At 38.8% G+C, this 23,107-nt stretch overlaps 1 protein-coding gene across 3 annotated transcripts in view; it reads right to left on the reverse strand.

Annotated features, from left to right (window-relative positions):
* Positions 1-23,107, reverse strand: part of TRPC3 (transient receptor potential cation channel subfamily C member 3) — a gene marked incomplete at both ends in the record, with an annotated part of 77,622 nt that overhangs the window by 15,607 nt on the left and 38,908 nt on the right. Inside the window, 7 exons of one of the 3 annotated variants that reach the window (XM_080797175.1) lie at positions 9,552-9,635; positions 11,444-11,491; positions 12,784-12,993; positions 15,184-15,379; positions 18,123-18,387; positions 20,666-20,899; positions 22,844-23,060. In XM_080797175.1, the coding sequence (XP_080653301.1) occupies positions 9,552-9,635; positions 11,444-11,491; positions 12,784-12,993; positions 15,184-15,379; positions 18,123-18,387; positions 20,666-20,899; positions 22,844-23,060 (1,254 nt within the window). The remainder of the gene's footprint in view (positions 1-9,551; positions 9,636-11,443; positions 11,492-12,783; positions 12,994-15,183; positions 15,380-18,122; positions 18,388-20,665; positions 20,900-22,843; positions 23,061-23,107) is intronic. The other 2 variants (XM_080797176.1, XM_080797177.1) reach the window with 2 other exon arrangements.

Genomic DNA, 23,107 nt, shown 5'->3' on the forward strand with positions numbered 1-23,107 from the left:
ATGCAAATACATGGAGACTAAACAGCATCCTTCTAAAAAATGAATGGGTCAACCAGGAAATTAAAGAAGAATTGAAAAAAATCATGGAAACAAATGATAATGAAAACACAACGGTTCAAAATCTGTGGGACACAACAAAGGCAGTCCTGAGAGGAAAATATATAGCAGTGCAAGCCTTTCTAAAGAAACAAGAAAGGTCTCAAATACACAACCTAACCCGACACCTAAAGGAGCTGGAGAGAGAACAACAAAGAAAGCCCAAACCCAGCAGGAGAAGAGAAATCATAAAGATCAGAGCAGAAATCAATGAAATGAAACTAAAAAAACAACAGAACAAATCAACAAAACTAGGAGCTGGTTCTTTGAAAGAATTAATAAGATTGACAAACCGCTGGCCAGACTTATCCAAAAGAAAAGAGAAAGGATGCAAATAAATAAAATCATGAATGAAAGAGGAGAGATCACAACCAACACCAAAGAAATACAAACAATTATAAGAACATACTACGAGCAACTCTACGCCAACAAATTTGACAATCTGGAAGAAATGGATACATTTCTAGAGACATATAAACTACCACAACTGAACCAGGAAGAAATAGATAACCTGAACAGACCCATAACCAGTAAGGAGATTGAAACAGTCATCAAAAATCTCCAAACAAAGAAAAGTCCAGGACCAGACGGCTTCCCAGGGGAATTCTACCAAACATTTAAAGAAGAATTAATTCCTATTCTCCTGAAACTGTTCCAAAAAATAGAAATGGAAGGAAAACTTCCAAACTCATTCTATGAGGCCAGCATCACCTTGATCCCAAAACCAGACAAGGATCCCACCAAAAAAGAGAATTACAGACCCATATCCTTGATGAACACAGATGCGAAAATTCTCACCAAAATACTGGCCAATAGGATTCAACAGTACATTAAAAGGATTATTCATCATGACCAAGTGGGATATATTCCAGGGCTGCAAGGTTGGTCCAACATCCGCAAATCCATCAATGTGATACAATACATTAATAAAAGAAAGAGTAAGAACCATATGATACTCTCAATAGATGCTGAAAAAGCATTTGACAAAGTGCAGCATCCCTTCCTGATTAAAACTCTTCAAAGTGTAGGGATAGAAGGCACATACCTCAATATTATCAAAGCCATCTATGAAAAACCCACCGCAAATATCATTCTCAATGGAGAAAAACTGAAAGCTTTTCCGCTAAGGTCAGGAACACGGCAGGGATGTCCGTTATCACCACTGCTGTTCAACATAGTACTAGAAGTCCTAGCCTCAGCAATCAGACAACAAAAAGAAATTAAAGGCATCCAAATTGGCAAAGAAGAAGTCAAACTATCACTCTTTGCAGATGATATGATACTATATGTGGAAAACCCAAAAGGCTCCACTCCAAAACTGCTAGAACTTATACAGGAATTTGGTAAAGTGTCAGGATATAATGTCAATGCACAGAAATCAGTCGCATTTCTTTACACTAACAACAAGACAGAAGAAAGAGAAATTGAGGCATTAGTCCCATTTACAATCGCACCCAAAACCATAAGATACCTAGGAATAAATCTAACCAAAGAGGCAAAGAATCTTTACTCAGAAAACTATACAGTACTCATGAAAGAAATTGAGGAAGACACAAAGAAATGGAAAAATATTCCATGCTCATGGATTGGAAGAACAAATATTGTGAAAATGTCTATTCTACCTAAAGCAATCTACACATTTAATGCAATCCCTATCAAAATCCCATCCATTTTTTTAAAGAAACAGAACAAATAATCCTAAAATTTATATGGAACCAGAAAAGACCTCGAATAGCCAAAGGAATATTGAAAAAGAAAGCCAAAGTTGGTGGCATCACAATTCCAGACTTCAAGCTCTATTACAAAGCTGTCATCATCAAGACAGTATGGTACTGGCACAAAAACAGACATATAGACCAATGGAACAGAATAGAGAGCCCAGAAATAGACCCTCAACTCTATGGTCAACTAATCTTCGACAAAGCGGGAAAGAATATCCAATGGAAAAAAGACAGCCTCTTCAACAAATGGTGCTGGGAAAATTGGACAGCCACATGCAGAAAAATGAAATTGGACTATTTCCTTACACCACACATGAAAACAGACTCAAAATGGATGAAGGACCTCAATGTGAGAAAGGAATCTATCAAAATCCTTGAGGAGAATGCAGGCAGCAACCTCTTTGACCTCAACCGCAGCAACGTCTTCCTAGGAACATCGCCAAAGGCAACAGAAGCAAGGGCAAAAATGAACTATTGGGATTTCATCAAGATCAAAAGCTTTTGCACAGCAAAGGAAACCGTTAACAAAACCAAAAGACAACTGACAGAATGGGAGAAGATATTTGCAAACGACATATCAGATAAAGGGCTAGTATCCAAAATCTATAAAGAGCTTATCAAACTCAATACCCAAAGAACAAATAATCCAGTCAAGAAATGGGCAGAGGACATCAACAGACATTTCTGCAAAGAAGACATCCAGATGGCCAACAGACACATGAAAAAATGCTCCACATCACTCGGCATCAGGGAAATACAAATCAAAACCACAATGAGATACCACCTCACACCAGTCAGAATGGCTAAAATTAACAAGTCAAGAAATGACAGATGCTGGCGAGGATGCGGAGAGAGGGGAACCCTCCTACACTGCTGGTGGGAATGCAAGCTGGTGCAACCACTCTGGAAAACAGTGTGGAGGTTCCTCAAAAAACTGAAAATAGAGCTACCCTACGACCCAGCAATTGCACTACTGGGTATATATCCTAAAGATACAAATGTGGTGCTCCGAAGGGGCACGTGCACCCGAATGTTTATAGCAGCAATGTCCACAATAGCCAAACTGTGGAAAGAGCCTAGATGTCCATCAACAGATGAATGGATAAAGAAGATGTGGTATATATACACAATGGAATACTATGCAGCCATCAAAAGACATGAAATCTTGCCATTTGTGACGACGTGGATGGAACTAGAGGGTATCATGCTTAGCGAAATAAGTCAATCGGAGAAAGACAACTATCATATGATCTCTTTGATATGAGGAAATGGAGATGCAATGCGGGGGGGGGCTTGGGGGGAGGTAGGAAAAGAAAAAATGAAAAGATGGGATTGGGAGGGAGATAAACCATAAAAGACTCAATCTCAAGAAACAGACTGAGGGTTGCTGGGGGGAGGGGGGACGGGAGAGGGTGGTGGGGAAATGGACATTGGGGAGGGTATGTGCTATGATGAGTGCTGTGAAATGTGTAAACCTGGCGATTCACAGACCTGTACCCCTGGGGATAAAAATACATTATATGTTTATTAAAAAAAAATTAAAAAAAAAATAAAAAATAAAAAATAAAAAATCCACTGCCTAAAAAATATCGATAACAACTAAACCAATTGTTATCATTTGTGGAGTTCATAATAAAGAGACTTTATCTAAATATAGTCAAGGCATTTATATGAAGTTTGATTGGCATGTGAAGTTTGATAGCTGATCAAAACTTTTTTTCTCAGAGTTTATAGAAGCATAACAATTTGCAGACCACAAGAAGTTTGAATTTGACAGTAAACTTGGGAATTTCCCCCACTTCTAAGTCATTCAAAAGCAACAAGGAGAATAAGAAACAGAAAGACAAGGTCCTTTGATGAAACTTAGAGACATCCATATTCTTTTTTAGAAAGGTTATATGAAAAGATCAAGTGGGAGTGTAAGGAAATGACAAGGGCAGACATTCATGGCTGAGAATTTCCCTTGACTTTCTGATACAAAATCTCAAGAAGCTTAGAATAGAAAAGGGAAGGAGAAATTATGAAGGAAAGCCATATTTTCTAGAAGTATTCAGTGAGGTTGAGAGGGAGTGTCTGACTAGTTCTTTGGTGCTATTTTCTGACAGGGAAACATGGAGAAGAAGTAAACATATACAATCCTGTGCCTAAAGGAAAATCCTATTAGCTAAGAATAAGCATCTGGAATTCTCCAACACCACTCCAATCTCCTGAAAGCAGCTGGTTCAAGAACTCACTTTGTTCAAAACCAAGTGATAATCAGTAAGGAATCTACACAAAGTCTATTATGAAGATAGCCCAAGAAAAAAGAATAAAAGAAATAGCAAATAAAGAAAACTCACCAGTAACATGTTAAAGAAAAGATGAAAATACATGATGCCATCATTTAAAGATATTAAAAAAAATATGTGAGCTAGTCATGTCTTTAAAATAAGAGCACAAAGAGGTCAAGGAAAATAAGGTGAGCCAAAAAGGAAGTGATACAAAAACTTGAAAATCTCAAGAAGAGGAGAAAGAAAAAAATAAAACCATCACAGAAATGAAAGGTAAACTTGAAGTAGCACAGATGAAGACAGACCCCCAAAAAGATACAGTATGAAAAAAGGAGCCAAAAAGGAGAAATGGATGAGAAATTCAAGTGAAATAGAGTAAAAATGGTAGCTATGGAGATAGGCAAAGAAGATTCAGCAGGCATCTAACTGGTATATTGAAAGAAGATAACCCGAATAGAGGAACAGAAAAAATATTTCAAAATATAATTTAAGAAAATTATTCAGAAATAAAAGAAGACTTGAATGTATGGATTTAAGAGTCAGACTTTGTGCCAGAAAAAAATCCATGCAGATTCATCTACAGAATAAACAATGGCAAGTTACTGGATTTAAGAAATAAACAAAGAAAATTTGGGCATTTAAATAAAAATCTGAGGTCAACCATATAAAAGCAATCCGGCTTCAAATCTTTCCACATTAGCATTTCATTCTAGGGGCAGTGGAGCAGTTTACAAATACATTAAGAAAGTAAATTCATATCAAAAAATTGTATAGCAAGTCAATATAAATATATATAGAAAATAGTTTAGCATGTGAAATAACTCAGAGAACATAGTTCCCATGAGCTCGTTTTGATGAAACTAAAGGAAGACAAACTTCAACCCACAAACAAAAATTATGGCAAAATGATCACCGGTGAGTTTGGATTCTGTGGAACTAAAATGAAAACAAATGTAGGTCATAATCCTGACCAGGTAGTGAAAGGGATCAGAACATGTCACCCCAATATACAGCACTTTGGCATGAGGATTACTTCGAGCTGAAGTCATTTAAGAAGCAGAAAACACAGAAAGAGCTCACTACCCTTCTTCTATCTGTCTAAAAGCAAGATATAAACTTCCCTTGTGAAGATCTTGACTCTCTCTTACCCCATATCAGGAGAATTAAAACAACCATCATCACTGGAGACAGAGAATTGGCACTGAGATGAAGCTGCACAATCGAGTCTTAATAAACGAATCCTAATCTTCCATTGACTTTCTCAAATACTACCCTCCCGCAACTTACTACCCCTGGGAACCCAAACCTCTTTTCCTCTGTCTTGTCACGTCTCCCCAAATTTACTACCCTTTGATAAGATGGTATATAAGCTCCAAATTCAAACTACCCTCTTGAGTTACTCATCACTGAGTTCTCCAGTGCATGTACACTTTGTGTGTGTAAATAAACTGTGGGTTTTCGGGGCACCTGGGTGGCTCAGTGGGTTAAAGCCTCTGCCTTTGGCTCGGGTCATGATCCCGGGCTCCTGGGATCGAGCCCCACATCGGGCTCTCTGCTCAGCGGGGAGCCTGCTTCCTCCCTCTCTCCCTCTGCCTGCCTCTCTGCCTACTTGTGATCTATGTCTGTCAAATAAAGAAAAAAAAAAAACTGTAGGTTTTCTTCTCCTATCAATCTGTCTTTGTCAGTTTAATTGACAGGCCCCAGTGACAGAACCTAATGGGTAGAGAAAAGTTTTTTTTTCCTCCTCCCCGGCAAGTTCTAATGATTTAATCAACAAAAGCTGGGAGAAGGGGGAAATGATGGAAGAGAAAATAAACACACTGATTTTCTCATATTTTAGAGCTGGAGGATCAAAAGAGAAAACTTGCAACTTATAAATCAAGTAACAGAGATAGAAGTATGTGTAAAGACATAAAGATAAGCACCAAGACAAGTAATATTATACATTTCAGCAGAGACTCCCAATTCTTTTCCTGGGTTTTTTAGCTTGGCAAATAGCCACTAGGAATTATGACTTTATTTCCCACCCTCCATTGCAGGTAAGTTGTGCAGCTTTACAGAAGATCCTTACAGAACGGAGGGTTGTCTTTCTCCCTATCACCTTCTAAATGTATTCTGGAATGCATACGTAAGAGCTAGATCTCCAATAGCTTTCTTGGACCATGAGAGCAGGATAGACTGAAAGCCAGTCATGACAGAATTATATATGATCCAAGAGCCTTGGTCCCTGACATTGGTAGGTACCATACCAGCCCTGGAAATGACCCCCTCCTGACTTTTTGAATAGGTGAAGAGAAATAAATTTCTCGGTCTTTTAAACTACTTAGTGGATGGCATTTGATGGTTTTGTGTGGTTTGCACCAAACTTAATCCTAATTAATACGAATAAGAGGATACTTTATGATACTGAGTACACATATGAAGATCTGAATAAATGGAGAGATGTATCATCTTCTTGAAAAGGAAGTCAGAACATTAAAAAGAAGTCAATTTTACTTAAGTTAATACAATCACAATAAAAATACCAATAGAATATTTTGCAAACTACACAAGCTGACTCTAAAGTTCAATATAAACAAGAAAGAATAGCCATAATATTATGTAAAATAAGTCTTCAAGAACATGCATATGTGTGTGTTTGTGTCTACATATTTTGTTTCACTTTTATTCTAAACTATAATAATTAAAATAATATGGTTCTATCACATATGGAAAGCATAGAAATAAATCTAAGGAGATAAAGAAATTTAGTAAGTGATAAAGGTGATATTTCAAGTCACTAAAGGGATGCCTGGGTGGCTCAGTTGGTCAAGCATCTGCCTTTGGCTCAGGTCATGAACCCAGGACCCTGGGATCAAGTCCCGCATTGGGTTCCTTGCTCAGCAGGGAGCCTGCTTCTCCCTTTGCCTGCCACCCCCCCTGCTTGTGCACGTGTGCTTTTTCTTTGACAAACAAATAAATAAAATCTTTTTAAAAAATGAATAAAAAGATTATTATTTAATGTATTCAGCTATATAATCATCTGGAAAAAAATAAATTTGGATTCCCCACCTCACACTTTGAGTCAAAATACATTCTACATGGGTCAAAGATTTTCATATAAAATGTGGCACCATAAGTACTAAAGAAAATGTGTGTAAAAAATATCTTAAGTATTCTTACGTGGGGAAAAACCTGTCTAAACAGGATACAAAATCTAAAGCCATAAAAAGTTTGTGGAGCTGACAATACAAAAATCAGAAAGTTGGGGAAAATATATTTTTTTTAAAGATTTTATTTTATTTTTTTATTTTTTTTAACTGAACAAAAAACTTCAATCAGATTTTGTTAGTTTTTGCATACTCTCATTTCCCCCCCTGTATTGTTCTATGGAATTTTAACACATGTATAGTTTTTTAACCAACAGCACAGTCAGGACACAGAACTGTTCCAGTGAAACCTATCACCCCAAAGGAGTTTCCTTGGGCCACCGTTGGTGGTCACATCTTGCTCCAAATCCTAAGTGCTGTTTTTCTTCTTTCTTTTTTTTTAAAATTTTTTATTTATTTTCAGCGTAACAGTATTCATTGTTTTTTCACCACATCCAGTGCTCCATGCAATCTGTGCCCTCCCTAATACCCACCACCTGGTTCCCCCAACCCACCCTTCACCCCTTCAAAACCACTTTGGAGAACAGTGTGGAGATTCCTCAAGAAGTTAAAAATAGAGCTTCCCTATGACCCTGCAATTGCACTACTGGGTATTTACCCCAAAGATACAGATGTAGTGAAAAGAAGGGCCATTTGTACCTCAATGTTTATAGCAGCAATGGCCACGGTTGCCAAACTGTGGAAAGAACCAAGATGCCCTTCAACGGATGAATGGATAAGGAAGATGTGGTCCATATACACTATGGAGTATTATGCCTCCATCAGAAAGGACGAATACCCAACTTTTGTAGCAACATGGACGGGACTGCAAGAGATTATGCTGAGTGAAATAAGTCAAGCAGAGAGGGTCAAGTATCATATGGTTTCACTTATTTGTGGAGCATAACAAATAATATGGAGGACAAGGGTAGATAGAGAGGAGAAGGGAGTTGAAGGGGAGGTGAACCATGAGAGACTATGGACTCTGAAAAAGATTTTATTTATTTATTTGACAGAGAGAGAGAGAGAGAGAGTATAAGCAGAGGGAGTGGCAGTCAGAGGGAGAAGCAGGCCCCCTGCCGAGCCAGTGCAGGGTTCTATCCCACGACCCTGGGATCATGACCTGATCTGAAGGTAGCAGCTTAAGCGACTGAGCCATCCAGGCACCCCAGGAAAAAATATTTTAAAAATACAAAGAAAACAGAAAAAAATTTTTTTCAACTCATATCACAGGCAAAGGGCCAATTTTCTTAAAAGAATTCTTAAAAGAATTCTTAAAAGAATTCCTCTTAATTTATAACAAAAAGCCCATCAAGAAAAGTAAATACATAGGCTCTCAAACATAAGGAACACTAAACATAACAAGATGGTCAAGTTCATTCATCAAAAAGGATGCCAAATAAAACTACACCGTGATACCATATTCACCCATCTATTTGGCAAAGATTAAAAAAACCTCTGGTAATACACTGCTGGTACATTTAGGAGGAAATGGGCTCTCTCATACATTTATTGTAAGAATACAGAATATAAATTGGCACAAGGTCCATCAAAATCAATTTGATAACTAAAAAATTAAAATGTTTAGATACCAATTTCACAGATTTGCACATATTTCAAATGTCATATATACAATTTCCATTGATAGAACACTGACATATTAAATATAACCATATAATGGGATATAAGGTAACCATTAAAAAGGCTTTGACAAGCGATTCTGCAGAATGTGCTGCTTCAAGAAAACGATACAAAACTGTACCCATTAACTGACATTGCCATGCATTACAAATTCCTGGATCCTCATTCTTGTGATCTGGTACACATCAAAAATCTATAGATTTGATAGTCAAAATGATCAATCAGATGGAAAGTAAAAAGCTACAACTTCTTCTGAGTTGGAATTTAGCATTCAAATGTCACATCTAATATCGAAATGCAAAACACATTTTAAAGTAGTACTGATGAAACAATATAACCTAAGAATCCATGGGGAAAATGGATTACCTGGAGATGTGTATCAGGTTTCCATACTGTGAGAGCATTATTTTCCCAATATATCATATCTTTCACTGCTTTTCCAGCTCAAGGTATTTGAAGGTGTTCTTTGCAAACTATGGCAACACTTTTAATATTACAAAGAACTCTTCTTCCTCAACCAAAAAAATGAGGACCCGGACTCTGATTTCTAAAGTCCTGCCCAATTAACATACTATTTTTTTTTCCTGTACTGTTCTATCCTCATAATACATCAGAACACAATTCTACTCACTACACACGTACACACATATATGGAATTACATACAGGTAAAGAGAAACATCTATTGAATGCTTACCTGATAACGTGTTGGCTGGTTGAGAATGCTGTTAAAACTGTGTGATTCAAAAACTCTTGAGTTAGACTGAGTGAAGAGGTTTAACTAGGAAAAAATACAATTAACCTAGTAAATTAGAATACATTCATTGGGAAATCAAAAATATAATCTACTATATTCTCCTCGATAACATTTCTGGAGTCAACACTTCCAAGGAACATTTTGTGGAAGTTGAATTTCATAAGTGATTTAATATATTTCCAATGGTAAAAATTCACATGAGCAACATGCTCACACTTATCAAGATGTTCACAAGGTGTACTGCAGTAGAACTGAAAACGTATTTTAAAATCTGGCTCACGGGGGCGCCTGGGTGGCTCAGTCTGCTAAGCGTCTGCCTTTGGCTCAGGTTGTGATCCCAGGGTTCAGGAATCGAGGCCCACAATAGGTTCTGTGCTCAGCAGAAAGCCTGCTTCTCCCTCTCCCACTCCCCCTGCTTGTGTTCCCTCTCTCGCTGTCTCTCTCTCTGTCAAATAAATAAAGTATAAAAAACCACAAATCTGGCTCATACTAAACATAATTATCAAAATGTATTCATGGCATCTAGAAGGCAAAGATGCCTAGAAGCAACTGTCTGCTCCTGAGCCTATATTTGTCTCCTACACTTGAACAGAAACATGCTACAAGTTCAAAAGGTATCATTCGATATTTTATAACCCTAAAATATGAGCCAAAATAACATGTCTTCCTAGGATCATGGCCTTATACTGATTGGGATTCACAACTTTGGATAGAATAAGCTTAAAGAATTTTGGTTCTCTTTTCTCTTTGGGTTTAACTTCACAGTGTGTAGAAGGGTAGAAGGAGAAAGTAAGAGGAGCACACTGTTACTGGCTACTCTTCATGTATGTGAGCGGGACCCGCCTCTTAACTCTTGGGCAAGCTGCTACTGATAAGGTATGATTCAAAGGCAGAGCCCCCTGTGCAAAAATATGTATTTGCCCCATCACCTGACTTCTCAGCATCATAACTCAGGAACTTGTGGGATGCTAAGAGGAAGGAAGTGGCACAATCAAGCCAAGAGAAAACCTGGGCTAATAAAATTAATTCTCCTCTTTGCCACTGGAGGTCAGTATCTGACTGTTGACTGAGATTAGTTCTAGTGGTTAGGACAAAGGATTTCTCCAGGCTCCTTCCTCTCTTCTAAAAAAGAACAACAGAGACATGTAATTTCTCCAAAGTTTTACTAAAGTCAGTACACGGAGAGTATTAAATTCATGGTATTAATAATATTAAAGAGATCTAAACATCTTCCTGCATAATTTTAAAAATTCAAGCAAAGTGACAGTTTTAAACCAGATCTGGGGAGACTGGGAAGCCAAGGCTCACAGCTTCTGAGAGATCAGCGCTCAACTTTTTTTCCACTTCCGGCAACTTCTCTGAAAAAAGCTATTCTTTCTGCCAATGGTGCAATACAGGCAGGGGAAGACACCCCCAAATGAAGCACATCTGCTCCCCTCACATTCCTTTGTGCGAGCTGCATTTCCCTTACAGGGGCCGAGGTACGCACGAGCCACCTGCATGTGCACTCTTGACCTGAGGGTATTTCCTCCCTTCTACGCTGTGGCACTCCCAGGAATGAAATCAGTGAAATCAGTCTTCTACAAAAAGAAAACTTCAAGATGTGTTGGGGAGAGGGGCATGGGAGGGGAAAATGGGCCAATAACCAAGCCAGAGCAGCAGGTGCTGAGCGTAAGGCAACCCGTGCAGTAGAAAGAGCTAGACATCCGATGCTGGAAAAGTTGGATTCCACACCTACCCGCCACTGGCAAGCTCCCTGACCTTGCATAAGTGCACTACTTTAAGGGTTTCAGAGGTCTTAGCTATACAACAGGAGTAATAATAATACCTACCTCACAGTGTTGCATGAGGCTCAAGTGTACAGCAAAGCACTTTGTAAACTGTGAGTGAGGAAGGGCACTGATATTTGTTCAGGCTGGAACTGTGTACATATCAAATCACCCTCACATTAACCCTACAGAGTTTTCTCTCTTTCAGATGAGACAGCTAAGTTTCAGCGTGATGAAACGACTTCTCCACGTTACTCGTTAGGAAGCCATTAAAGCCCCAAATTCAAATCCGAGTCTAACGCAGAGGCGCTCCTCTTTACATTGTACTGCTTCTCACCGTGTACACATGAGCTACTATTTGAAATCATGGGATGATATAGTCAAATCAGTGCCTTGGAACTTAACAGCCTTAAGAGCCCACATCCAAGTAAAATTTTAAAAGGTTTCAAAGGCTTAAAGAATAAGATGCCAGGGTATTACAAATCTTGGAAATGCACATTTGTTTTTTTAAAGTGAGAAATTAGATTGCAGTGATTCACCAACTTCAACTGAGAGCAAGTACCTATCTACCTCTGCTAAACCGGCCTGTACTTTATGGAGGTAACGCTGCCATCTGGTGGGCTCCCATGGTATCACAACTACAGGCCATCCTCACAACTTAAGGCAAAAATGCTATTTTAACTCCACACATTTGCTCCTCTCTGTCTTGCTCCGTTATTTGAGGTCCTGCTCACATCACTTGACTCCCCTACCAATTCTACCTCTGAAAATTAAGTTCATGATTATAAAGTACTATCATAAAATTCATCTTTGTTAAAATCAGAGTATGATTCAATCTAAAATCCAAGTATGACTTAACTGGGACAACTTTTGGACAAACCATTCTTAATTATTTATAAAAATGGTATTTATGGTTAATACTTGAGGATGCTCTTAGGTTTGTGTCAATTTTATGATAGTAAAGAAAAAAAAGATTACTTAGCCCAATCAAGAGTTTCTACAAATAAGAATATGGTGGCAGTAAACTACGCATACACCCAAGAGGAAAAATGTGACGTTAAAACTATTTAACATCAGAGTAACAGGTGAGAGGCATGGAACACAAGAGAACCAAAGTGTTTCCCCACAGTAACTCTTCTGTTTACTTTTAACAAGTTAACAAGGTGTTTTTGTTTGTTTCTAATCTGGTTCTTTGCATGAAATTCTGACCAAAAGCAAGACAGACTAAGTGACTTCTTGAAACATTATGAAGATATTAAGTCTTAGCCTGTGAAAGACTACGGAACAAACAGTAACTTTCAACATCTTCTAAGTTCACACATGAAAATTACTGAACAAACATCAAAGACAGGGAGAAAGACAGAACAGTCATCCTTAGGTCTTGGTGAGTTTTGGATACCTACCCTGGACTTGGAGTTACCCATTCCCATTTCTATATCCTTCTGTAGCCGGTTCCTCCTGCATTTGGAAAAGTTAATGATCCGCATGACGAAATAAACAAATGACTTCGGACTAGGAACTAGACTGAAAGGTGGAGGTAATGTTTTTCCATCATCAAAATAAGATAACCAAAGTTTTGAACGGGCAAACTTCCACTCTACATCACTGTCATCCTGTGTCATAAAAACAGAAAAGAAACAATGACTCGTTTTGAGTAAGGGACAGGCAGGGCTAGGTAGGGGCACATAGGTGATGGCAGGGGCGGGCAGCTATGGGATCAGGCTCACAGAAATCCCCCAAATGCAAAGGTGTAAGAAAACCAGAGAGAAGGGAACCAACCAGACCAGCCTCCCCCGGTGTCAGAAGTGGAATCTTGTTACGACAGCTACAACAGTTCCAATAAAGAATTACTGGACCCTAAAAAGGAAGTAAGCCATTAAAGGTGTTGTCACTAATCCTTACTCAATGGTGCTATCCGTAGAGAAGTTCAATAAAAAGACCAACCCTCAAAGCCCTCAGTGGCAACCCTGTCAGGACCCCTCTCACTCCTGAGAGCTTTTTCTCTATCCGCGCTTCATAAACTTCTATCGCTTTCCTCACTCTCCTTTGTCCGAGAGATTCATTCTTCAACTCTGTGAGACAAGAAACTCGTTCTCCCCCTTCAATTTTAAAAACAAAATATTCCAGTAATTGATTTCAGTAGGATCATACAAGAAAGCTAAATTACACTTTTGAAATAGAAAAGTGAGTTATATACATTTATCTGCATATAACCTCTATTGGCCTACATATATTCTTAGCACCGCTAAGAATGTTTTCATTTTTCTCTTCCATATGCCTCTGTCTCTACCCAGTGAAACAGAACCAGAATGTCCTGTCCCCCAGCCAAAGATAAAGCAAAAGTGCTAGAAAAATTCAAGGTCAAGGAAGGACAAAAATTCAAGGTCAAGGAAGGACAAAAAGATTAACTCCTCCCTCCCTTCCCACCCCTGCCAATTCCACATATTCAACAGGACTTCCCCACTCTTCACCAGGCCTCCCCCCTTATCTAGACCCATCCAAGGCAGGCTGTAGACAAACCATAACACACTTCAAGAGCAAAAGAAAAAAAAAAATAGCACTAAGCTGAATTGCACCCCAGAGGTTATGTGTCGGCCATCTGTCCTCAAATGTCATATGAGGCCCTCAGTGGCCTATTCCTATCTTGTTTGTCCTTTTGATGAAGCATAGCTGGAAGGCAGGCAGGGAAGAAGAAGGAGCCCCACCCTAAGAGGAAACCACCCTTAAAAGGATTTTACACCACCCTGGAAGGAGCCCTTCACCTATCCCATGTGATCGGTGACAAAAACCTGACTGCGTGACAGGCACAGGGAGGGTTGATCAGATTACAACAGCCTATCTCAACAAGACCATAAAAACCCCTAAACTTAGAAACTCTGGTGGCCACCCTCTTGGATCCCCTCCCTCCTCAGGAGTCTCTTACTACCACTTCACTATCACTCGATAAACTTTGGCTTGCTGCCCACCACTCTGTCTGGTCTACCTCTTCACTCTTCAGATCGGTGTGACCAAGAATCACGGGCACCAACAGAAGGAGAAAATATCCCTTTTATTCTCAGTCCTGGACCATGGTGATGGAGAGAAGAAATGAAGAGGAGGGGGTTCAAAGGTGGGAGAAGTTGGCTTGCTCATCTCACACTGCCCAGACTGCCGTTACCACAAACAGATACTCAGGGTCCCACAGTTTTCATTTCTGGGGGACCTAACTCCTACTTTGAGATACCATTTTATGTGTCTCTAAAACACACACAGTCTCAATGCACTTAACAAACAGCAAAGCACTAAATAGATACTGAACACAAACCTGGAGGACATGGAAAACACACACGATGATGAAGGAAGGTACCAAACCAAGCCTTATCCAAAAGAAGTAGAGTGACTTCTAGAATACTAAAAAATCTGACCGGATATAGAACATCATCTGGGTTTGCCAGACATCTAGGAATTCCCCTACTGAGATCTTCCAGATGGTTGCCTGGCTAATCTAGGAGAGAATAATTCCCCTATACCCAATAGCCAATAGTTGTAGCCCCTAATTTCAAAACTTTTGAAATGTACTCTAAGAGGAGGCAGAGTGATGGTAAGTTCAGGGGGACCCCTTTTGTGCTCTTAGAAGATACTGGAGGCTGTAAGCCTATCTACCCAGGAAGAAAATGCAGGGAAAGGTCCTGGCTCCCCCTGCTTGGGTATAAGCCTCTTAATTTAGAGGAGCTGGAAATCCACCATAGGGCACAGAAACAGATGTAGGATACTATTAGAATGGGATGACAAGAATAGACACCATGGATAGAAAGCAGGTTTACCTCAATTTCTTGATATGAGCTATTAATCATAGCAATTAACATGTTGAGTAAAACGACCACCATAGTTACATTGTATATTCCATAAAGAACGTATCCAATATTCTCTATGAATTTGTGATCGTATTTAAGCACAACGGAAGTGACTTCAGACAACCCAAATATCGACCAAAACAAAGTCTTGAAACTTTCTTCTACACTGTTGAGAGAATAAGGTACACAGTAAATAAACTGACAGTTTTCAGTATGAAAAAGTCAAAAGAGAAACCAGATAGGGTTTAAATTCTATACAGGGGTAAAAATGCCATCATTAAATATCATCATAATAAGCACCATGAGTATAATTATTTTATCATAGTATTTATTAGAAATCACTCTCTCGGGTTTTTAGGGGTTTGTGATTAAGTAATGCCAATGCCCAGCTTTTCTAGAAGTTATCGTCAAGTGAAATGTCTCTGAACTCAGCAGAGGAAAGCTGATGTCATGCCACAATACCCGTTCTTTTCTTCCAGAAAGATGGAAATTTGGGGGTTGATTTGGTAAGTGGTTTAGACATTTAAATCAGGTTTTCTGGAGTAGAACAAGGCCAGGATTAAAATCATATACTCGCTTTAAAAACAAACAAACAAACTAACTAACTAACTAACCATATTCCCTGCACCATGGCAGCAGGGAAGAATGAAAACCACCTACATACCCATCAATGGAGGGAGGGTAAATAGTTCTGGCATCTATATGATAGATGGTATGCGGCCACTGGGAAAATGAGACAGATCTATTTACATGTGTTTCTATAAAACGATATCTGAGATCAATGAAGTAAAAAAATAAGATATAGCAAGAGTGAAATAGTCTACCATTTGACTAAAAGAGAGGGGTTTACAAATACTTATATTCTTGTTTGTGTATAAAATATCTCTGAAAGTATCCAAAAAGAAACCATTGCCTCTGTGAACTAAGGAAAAATAAAAGGCTGCAGACACCACTCCATGAATTTTTTGCCACAAGAATATATTACCCACCTAAAAGTTTGGCTTAACTGGAAATGAAGAGGAGGCAACAGACTGAGAGATTTCTGTTCTTTTTCTTTAATTTATACAACTTACTCCCTGAGTCTTCCATCACAGCGATGAACACATAGGCCTCTATCAGGCTATTTACCTACTTTTGTCCCCTCAATGAACTTTGCCAGCTAAATTTGCCTGATTTGGGCCTATAACCAAGTTGTACTTACTGCTTTGTGAACCACAAAAATAATCCTTAAATTAAACAATTAGACATGTGGAATTCCGTTACTTTGGAAAAAGTCAGTCCTTTTTCCAAAGGAACATTAATGGGAACAGTTCAGTTAAAAAAAAAATAACAGATTCTAAATAACAATTCTGTAGATTTACAGGTTTTAGCACTAGTTTGTTTATTTATCCCATCATTCAGCAAATGCTGGTGGAACACCTATTAGGTTCAGTGCTAGACCCTGAGAGTCGAAGCCTGAATAGAAAGGTTCCTTCCTCTACACAGTTACTCTCTATCACAAAACATTTCCCTGCACGATGTTATAGCATAGACAGTAGCAGGAGACTAAGAAAAACTAGAACCTCTCTGTTCCTTGCCATTAATGTAACAGGATCCCCAAATTCTCTGACTCCTTCATCTTGCTCTCTGGCAGACCTTCTCACCTCTAACTTCGAGAATACAGATTCCTGAGAATCTCTGTGGGAGAAGAGGCAGACTGCAGAAAAGGGGAGGACACGGGCAGTTCCTGAGCTCCGACTGTGGGCAAGAGGCTTTCTATCAATGACTTTATATAACCCTCACAAAAACCCAGTTCCAACCTTATCGTGGTTATTGTAAAAAGAAGGAAACTAACACTGAGAACTGTTGAGTAACTTGACCAAAAGCCACAGCCAGCAACCAGCAGAGCCTGCACCCGCATCTGCACCTGCCTGATTTTCCAGCTTCTATCCTTTCCACCATAGCAAGTTGCCACATCCTCACACAAGACAGTGACAACAATGTGTTGTGTAAAATGAGTTCTCACAGAGTTCAAAGGGGTGGCCATGTGTGTAGGATCTTTCTGTCCCTTCCTGAGTGGGTTCAAACAGAACTTTTTTTCATTACAATAAAGTGAGTTTCAGTTCTCTTTTGCCCCTAAGACTTGCTCTATATACCTATTTGGAAAAAAAAAAAAAATCATTTCAAAACAATTTAGATGCCTGAAAGGGCTTAATATTTTATTTTAGTCTGCAGGGAACTTATTGAAGGTCCAAATTCTTTCCAGTTGTGGCATGACAGGTTACAAAGGGAGACAGGGAGGGCTTATGATCTCCCTACCTGGAATGACTATAGTAAGGGAGGGCCCCATCCCTGCCCTACTAAATGCTGGTAAGTGAGAGTATCTCCCAACTAGATGTCTCCAGGCTGAGACTTCAAGGAACAATGACTGAGGAAGTTTAATTAAGGAAGACTTCCCAGGCAAGGTGAGTCTCCAGTGCAGATACCAGGGTGACCACAGGAAGGAAGCGGTATTAGTGTTACAGTGAGCTGTACAACATTTACCTTCAATTTCTTCTTATTCAACTCTGTACTGATTAATGATACATTAAAATAAAAGCCAATGCTTCTTTTTTGAATAGTAATGGCTACAAAAGGATGAAACTAAATTTAATGTCATACATAATATAAGACACATCCAGTATTAAAATTTTGCTGCCCAATTCTCTTAAAATAGTCAGTTTTGTCTAGGATTTTTCCAAATTCTGATTCCATTCCACTCAAAGAAATGAGCCTTTGGAGCAATGTAATCACACATAAGCATTGTTTTTAATGGATTTCTTTTTCCCCTTAAAAACATCTTTATCAGGATTTCTGAATTTTTTGTGTGTTCACTTCATTTGGATGTGTTAGAAATTTTCTTCATCATACCTTTTTTATATTTTACTTACGTGGTAAAAGCAGCATTTACTTTAGCTCCAAGGTAGTAAGAATACAGTATGAACATGCCAATCATAAAGGCAAGAAACACCATAATAAAGAGGACCATGAACTTGAAAATGTCCTTCACAGTCCTCCCAAGAGAGATCTGCAAGGGGCCAAAGCTCTCATTTGCAGGAAGGATATATGCAATCCGAGAGAAGCTGAGCACAACAGCTATAGCATATAGGCCTTCAGATATGATCTGAGGGTCAGAAGGGAGCCATTTATCTCTGGCTAGAAAAAGAGAGAGAGAGAGAGATTAGAAATGGAACTTTTTATTCATTGCTAGCTATGCAAAATAAATACCTTAAATAATATCTATTTTTTAAAAAGATGTATTTATTTATTTATTTGACAGACAGAGATCACAAGTAGGCAGAGAGGCAGGCAGAGAGAGGGGGGGGGAAGCAGGCTCCCCGTTCAGCAGAGAGCCTGATGCGCTGCTCAATCCCAGGACCCTGAGATCATGACCTGAGCTGAAGGCAGAGGATTAACCCACTGAGCCACCCAGGTGCCCCAGATTTTTTTTTTTTTAATCTTGGTTGAAACTACTCTAGATTTAATTAACTGCCCAGGCACTGTTTTTCATGTTAAACCAGAAACATATGAATTCCACACTCACACGGAATCTTTTACTAGAGGAAACACTCTTGTAAAGATACGAAGCCTGCTTCACATTGAGTAGAAACAGAATCAAGTACGAAAGATACAGAAAGAGGTTAAAAATCCTTCATCAGACACAGACTGTGTCCAGAATGACAAAACAATTGACTTGACTAATTTGTTCCCTCAGTTACTGGATTTATTGATGTGTTATTCCATCACCCCATAGGCTCAGTTGGCACAAAACTTCTTTTTCATATTTCATGGGGAAATTAGTTCATCTGACAGTTTGTGCAAGTAAAATGGCATATTATGAGAAGTAAGAATGTCAACTGAATCACAATGGTGCTGTCAGTGTGGTATTTGAGCAAAACAACTTGTTCCCAGAAAATGTAACACGCTACTAAGGTGTAAAAATTTGGGGGATAGATTCTAAAGGAGGACTCCACCCCTTTCAAGGTCATTTAGCTCACAACAGACTACAGGATACTCATTCCCAGGAGGGTCAATGAAATACTATGTGGCTACTTGTGTGCAAACCGAATCGTTCTCAGATGAATGAATACATTGTAGACGTTTTCAAGAAGAAAAATTAACATTTATTGAGTGTTTAATGTGTACCAGACACAGTGGTTTCCCTTAACTCTATGGATTTGGTGTTATTATTATCCGCTCCTTAGAGATGCAGAAACCAATACCTGGAAAGGCTAAGTACTTGATCAAAATCATACACACAATAAGAAGTAAATCCTGAACTCACAAATTTCCCTCCAGATGACAGTCAATTAGATACACATGAAGACATTTAAATAAATAAGTTACTAAAATAGAATAGATGTTATACAAAAATACAATTTAAGCTAATTCTTTAATTATAAATGGTAATCATTTACTCATTTGATCTGGTCTCCTTGGCATAGAAAAATCCTTGTTTGCTGACAATAAGAGCTAAGATATTTAAATTTCACAACGTGTGAAACGTACATTTTATATTTTGGAGCAGGCACTCAGTCTTCTTCTTCAATAATGTTAACACGCCACTTGTACTTATCACAATATAAGCCTTAATTATACTTGTAAAGAATTATTCTTCAAAATCAGAACACATCTGAACTCTGTGCCTGAGTTTCCTTATCATTAAAATAAGGGGTAGGCGATACATTTCTAAAGTCCTGTCCAGACTTAAGATTGTGAAACTACATGAAAATTTGCTAATCACACCTCCCCAGTCTGGCCATCACTTACCCCTGGTTTGTGCTGGCAAGGATGGAATCAGTATCCTTGCACCCTGGTCGTCAGCTGGGGCCTCCCTGCTCTTCATGATACAGAGAAGGTAGGCATGAATTCCCTTCCGCCTTGTGTTGAGGGGCAGGACATCACCCCAGTATTTCTGCGTGTTCTCCAGAGCTTACATTCTCATGTCACTTTAGCTCCTACTTCCTGCCTCTGCTGAGTTTTTGTTCACTTCACCTGAACAGCAGCGCAGCACCTTTTACTCTTTTATCCCCTCTGAACCACGCTCTCAGGGACTCATCTTCCATCTCAATCAGTTTATCAAGCTATTTCCCCCCCTAGTTAAGACAGTTTCATACCCTAAGAATATATACGAGTAATTATGTTGTTGGGCTCAAAGATAATTTCCTCCTACCCTGCAACATCTTCTTTGTAGATATTTGAACACTGAGGCACAGAGATGTAAATCAACTTGAACAAAGTCACAAACAGCAAGGGAGAGTCATAGTCTCGACAGGAACCCAGTTTTATATAGTTCCATAGCTCATGCTCTTGCCTCTGTTCATATACATTCAACACACATCTCATACTAAACATGAACATATCCATCCAAAGTGTGGTTTCAGTACCTTTCCTGAGGACCTTTCATATGAGGACCCTGCAGTCAATAACTTACCGTAAGTGAAATACTGAATCTCCGGTGGAAGTGTAACTTCACTGAGGTCGCTTTCTTGGACATAACTGTCCACATACTGTTGTGCTTTTGTTGCCTGAAGGAAAGCTAGGAATCTGGCCGTGAAAGCAGCAATGAAGATGGAGAGCATCCCGAAGTCCAGCACATTCCACAACTGCAAAATATATTCCCTAGGTCCTTCCAGCCAGAGCTCTTTACACTCAGACCACATCATTCCTGTCACACAGGAAGGTACAGATTATATCTCAGAGCTTAGACAGAGAAGCTTGTACTTGGTCCACCATCAGTCCCCATCTAGAAAATGCTCCATAGATAAAGCAGCATACAAGGCACCACAAAGCACCCACTACTCTTCAGCTCCCTCACGCCCTGGGCAGAATCACATGGAAGAAAAATCTTTACTAAGTCAGAATTAGAATTTGGAGTAACAGAGTTCTACATCTGGTACCAGAAACGGGATGGGCAGGAAAGAGGGAAGGAAAGTAAGCAAAGAAGACTCCTCAAGTCAAATGATTTTGCCCTGTGAGACTTCTGGAGGAGAGGAGAAAATTCATCTTTGTGAGTCCCAATGGTTATCACACCATAATAATTACTGGTGAAACAAACCCCTAAATGAGAAAGTTATGGTAGACTTTTAACAAGATAATTTTTCAAATCACACAGGAACACTTACATCATTCCCCTACCTTCTCTCCTCTTTCTAGTTTCATGCTAGGGAGGTGGGGAATATCACTGGACAAAGAAGGAACCCTTAAGCAGGGGCCCTAGGATGCTGTGAAGAAACTGAAAGCAGAAAATGCCATTCTGGGAGAAGAGGGAAAAACATTCCAATTTAACCATTTGTCCTGACCATGTAAGGAGAAGACACTGTGGAATTTCTAAAAAGATATTAGCTCAAGATAAAATTTATAAAATAATTACTTGACCCAGGTTGAGTCCACAGGAGTGAATGAGGGGAATAACCATGTTATTAACTCAGGAACTAAGAAGATACCAAAAACACTCTGGGTAAAGAGAGAGAACAGATAGAAGTGACTCTGCATTGTGGATGGATAGATAAACTAGTTCCTACCTCCATTTTTTTTTCTCTCATTGCCTAAAGTTTTTAATTTTAACATAGCTATTCAAAATGGACACTTGTGAGCCAAGATGTGAAGGCAGCCTAAGTGTCCAATGGTCAATGGATGGATAAGAATGTGATATGTATGTGTGTACACACACACACACACACACACACACACACACACACACACTGGAATATTACTCAGCCATAAAAACAAATGAGATCTCAGGTTTCCAACAACATGGGTGGACTTAGTATACACTAAGTGAAAGAAGTCAGAGAAAGAGAAATACCATACGATCTCACTTCTGTGTAGAATCTAAAAATCAAAATGAAGAATGACACACTCTTCAAGACAGAGAACAAAACGGTGGCTGCTAGAGGGGAGGTCAGTGGGGGGATAGGAGATAAAAAGGACATTAAGAGGTACAAATTTCTAGTTAATCAATAAGTCATGGAGATAAAAAGTACAGCACTGGGAATAGTCAGTAATAACTGTAATAACGTTGTATGGAGACTGTACTTATTGTGGGGAGCAGCGAGTAATATATAGACTTGTCAAATCATGATATTGTACACCTGAAACTAATATAACACTGCATGTCAACTATACTTTGCTAATAAAAACCTTAAAAAGCAAAAAAAAAAAATGGACTATTATAAGGTAAAGTAACAATTAAGGAAACTCTCCTAAAAAATAACCTCTGAAACAAAGGCAAAAAAATGTTCCTTAATTATCAGTTAATGGCTACTGGGATATTTCACAAGTATTTCAGTGAAATATTTGATCATCATCAGTGAGTCACGTTTTTATAAGATTTATAATTACTCAATAATTGAAGTTAGAAATGTGGTGTATTCATAATTAGGCTCATGTTACACATAAAAATTTTTACTTAGTGTTAAGGGATACATTTTAGTATTATTAAGCTGCCAAATCACTCAATTATTTTGTTCTGCTTATCTTACAATGATGATGTTGTCACCATATATCACATGATAACACTTTAAGTAAAAAAGGCAGTCATACACACACACACACACACACACACACAATTTTTTTGTAAAAATTAGAATATTTAAAATAGTAAGCTCACCGAGAACCCAGACCATAATTAGCATCTCTGTCCACGTGAACTGGGTGGTTTTCACCCTGAAGATCTGCTTGGGATAGTCAATAACAGTGATATTGGGCAGCGTGGTGATGCCTTCGAATCTGTCTGAGGCATTGAACACAAGCAGGCCCAGGAAGATGATGAAAGAAGCAGCATGTGCAACAAACTTCATAAAAGGGCTTCGCAGAATTTTCCCCAGCTGTAGGACAACAGACAAAAGAGAAGAAGAAACTTCTACTTTGGAAA

The sequence above is a fragment of the Martes martes genome (assembly GCF_963455335.1).
Source record: "Martes martes genome assembly, chromosome: 2".
NCBI classification, from domain to species: Eukaryota; Metazoa; Chordata; class Mammalia; order Carnivora; family Mustelidae; genus Martes; species Martes martes.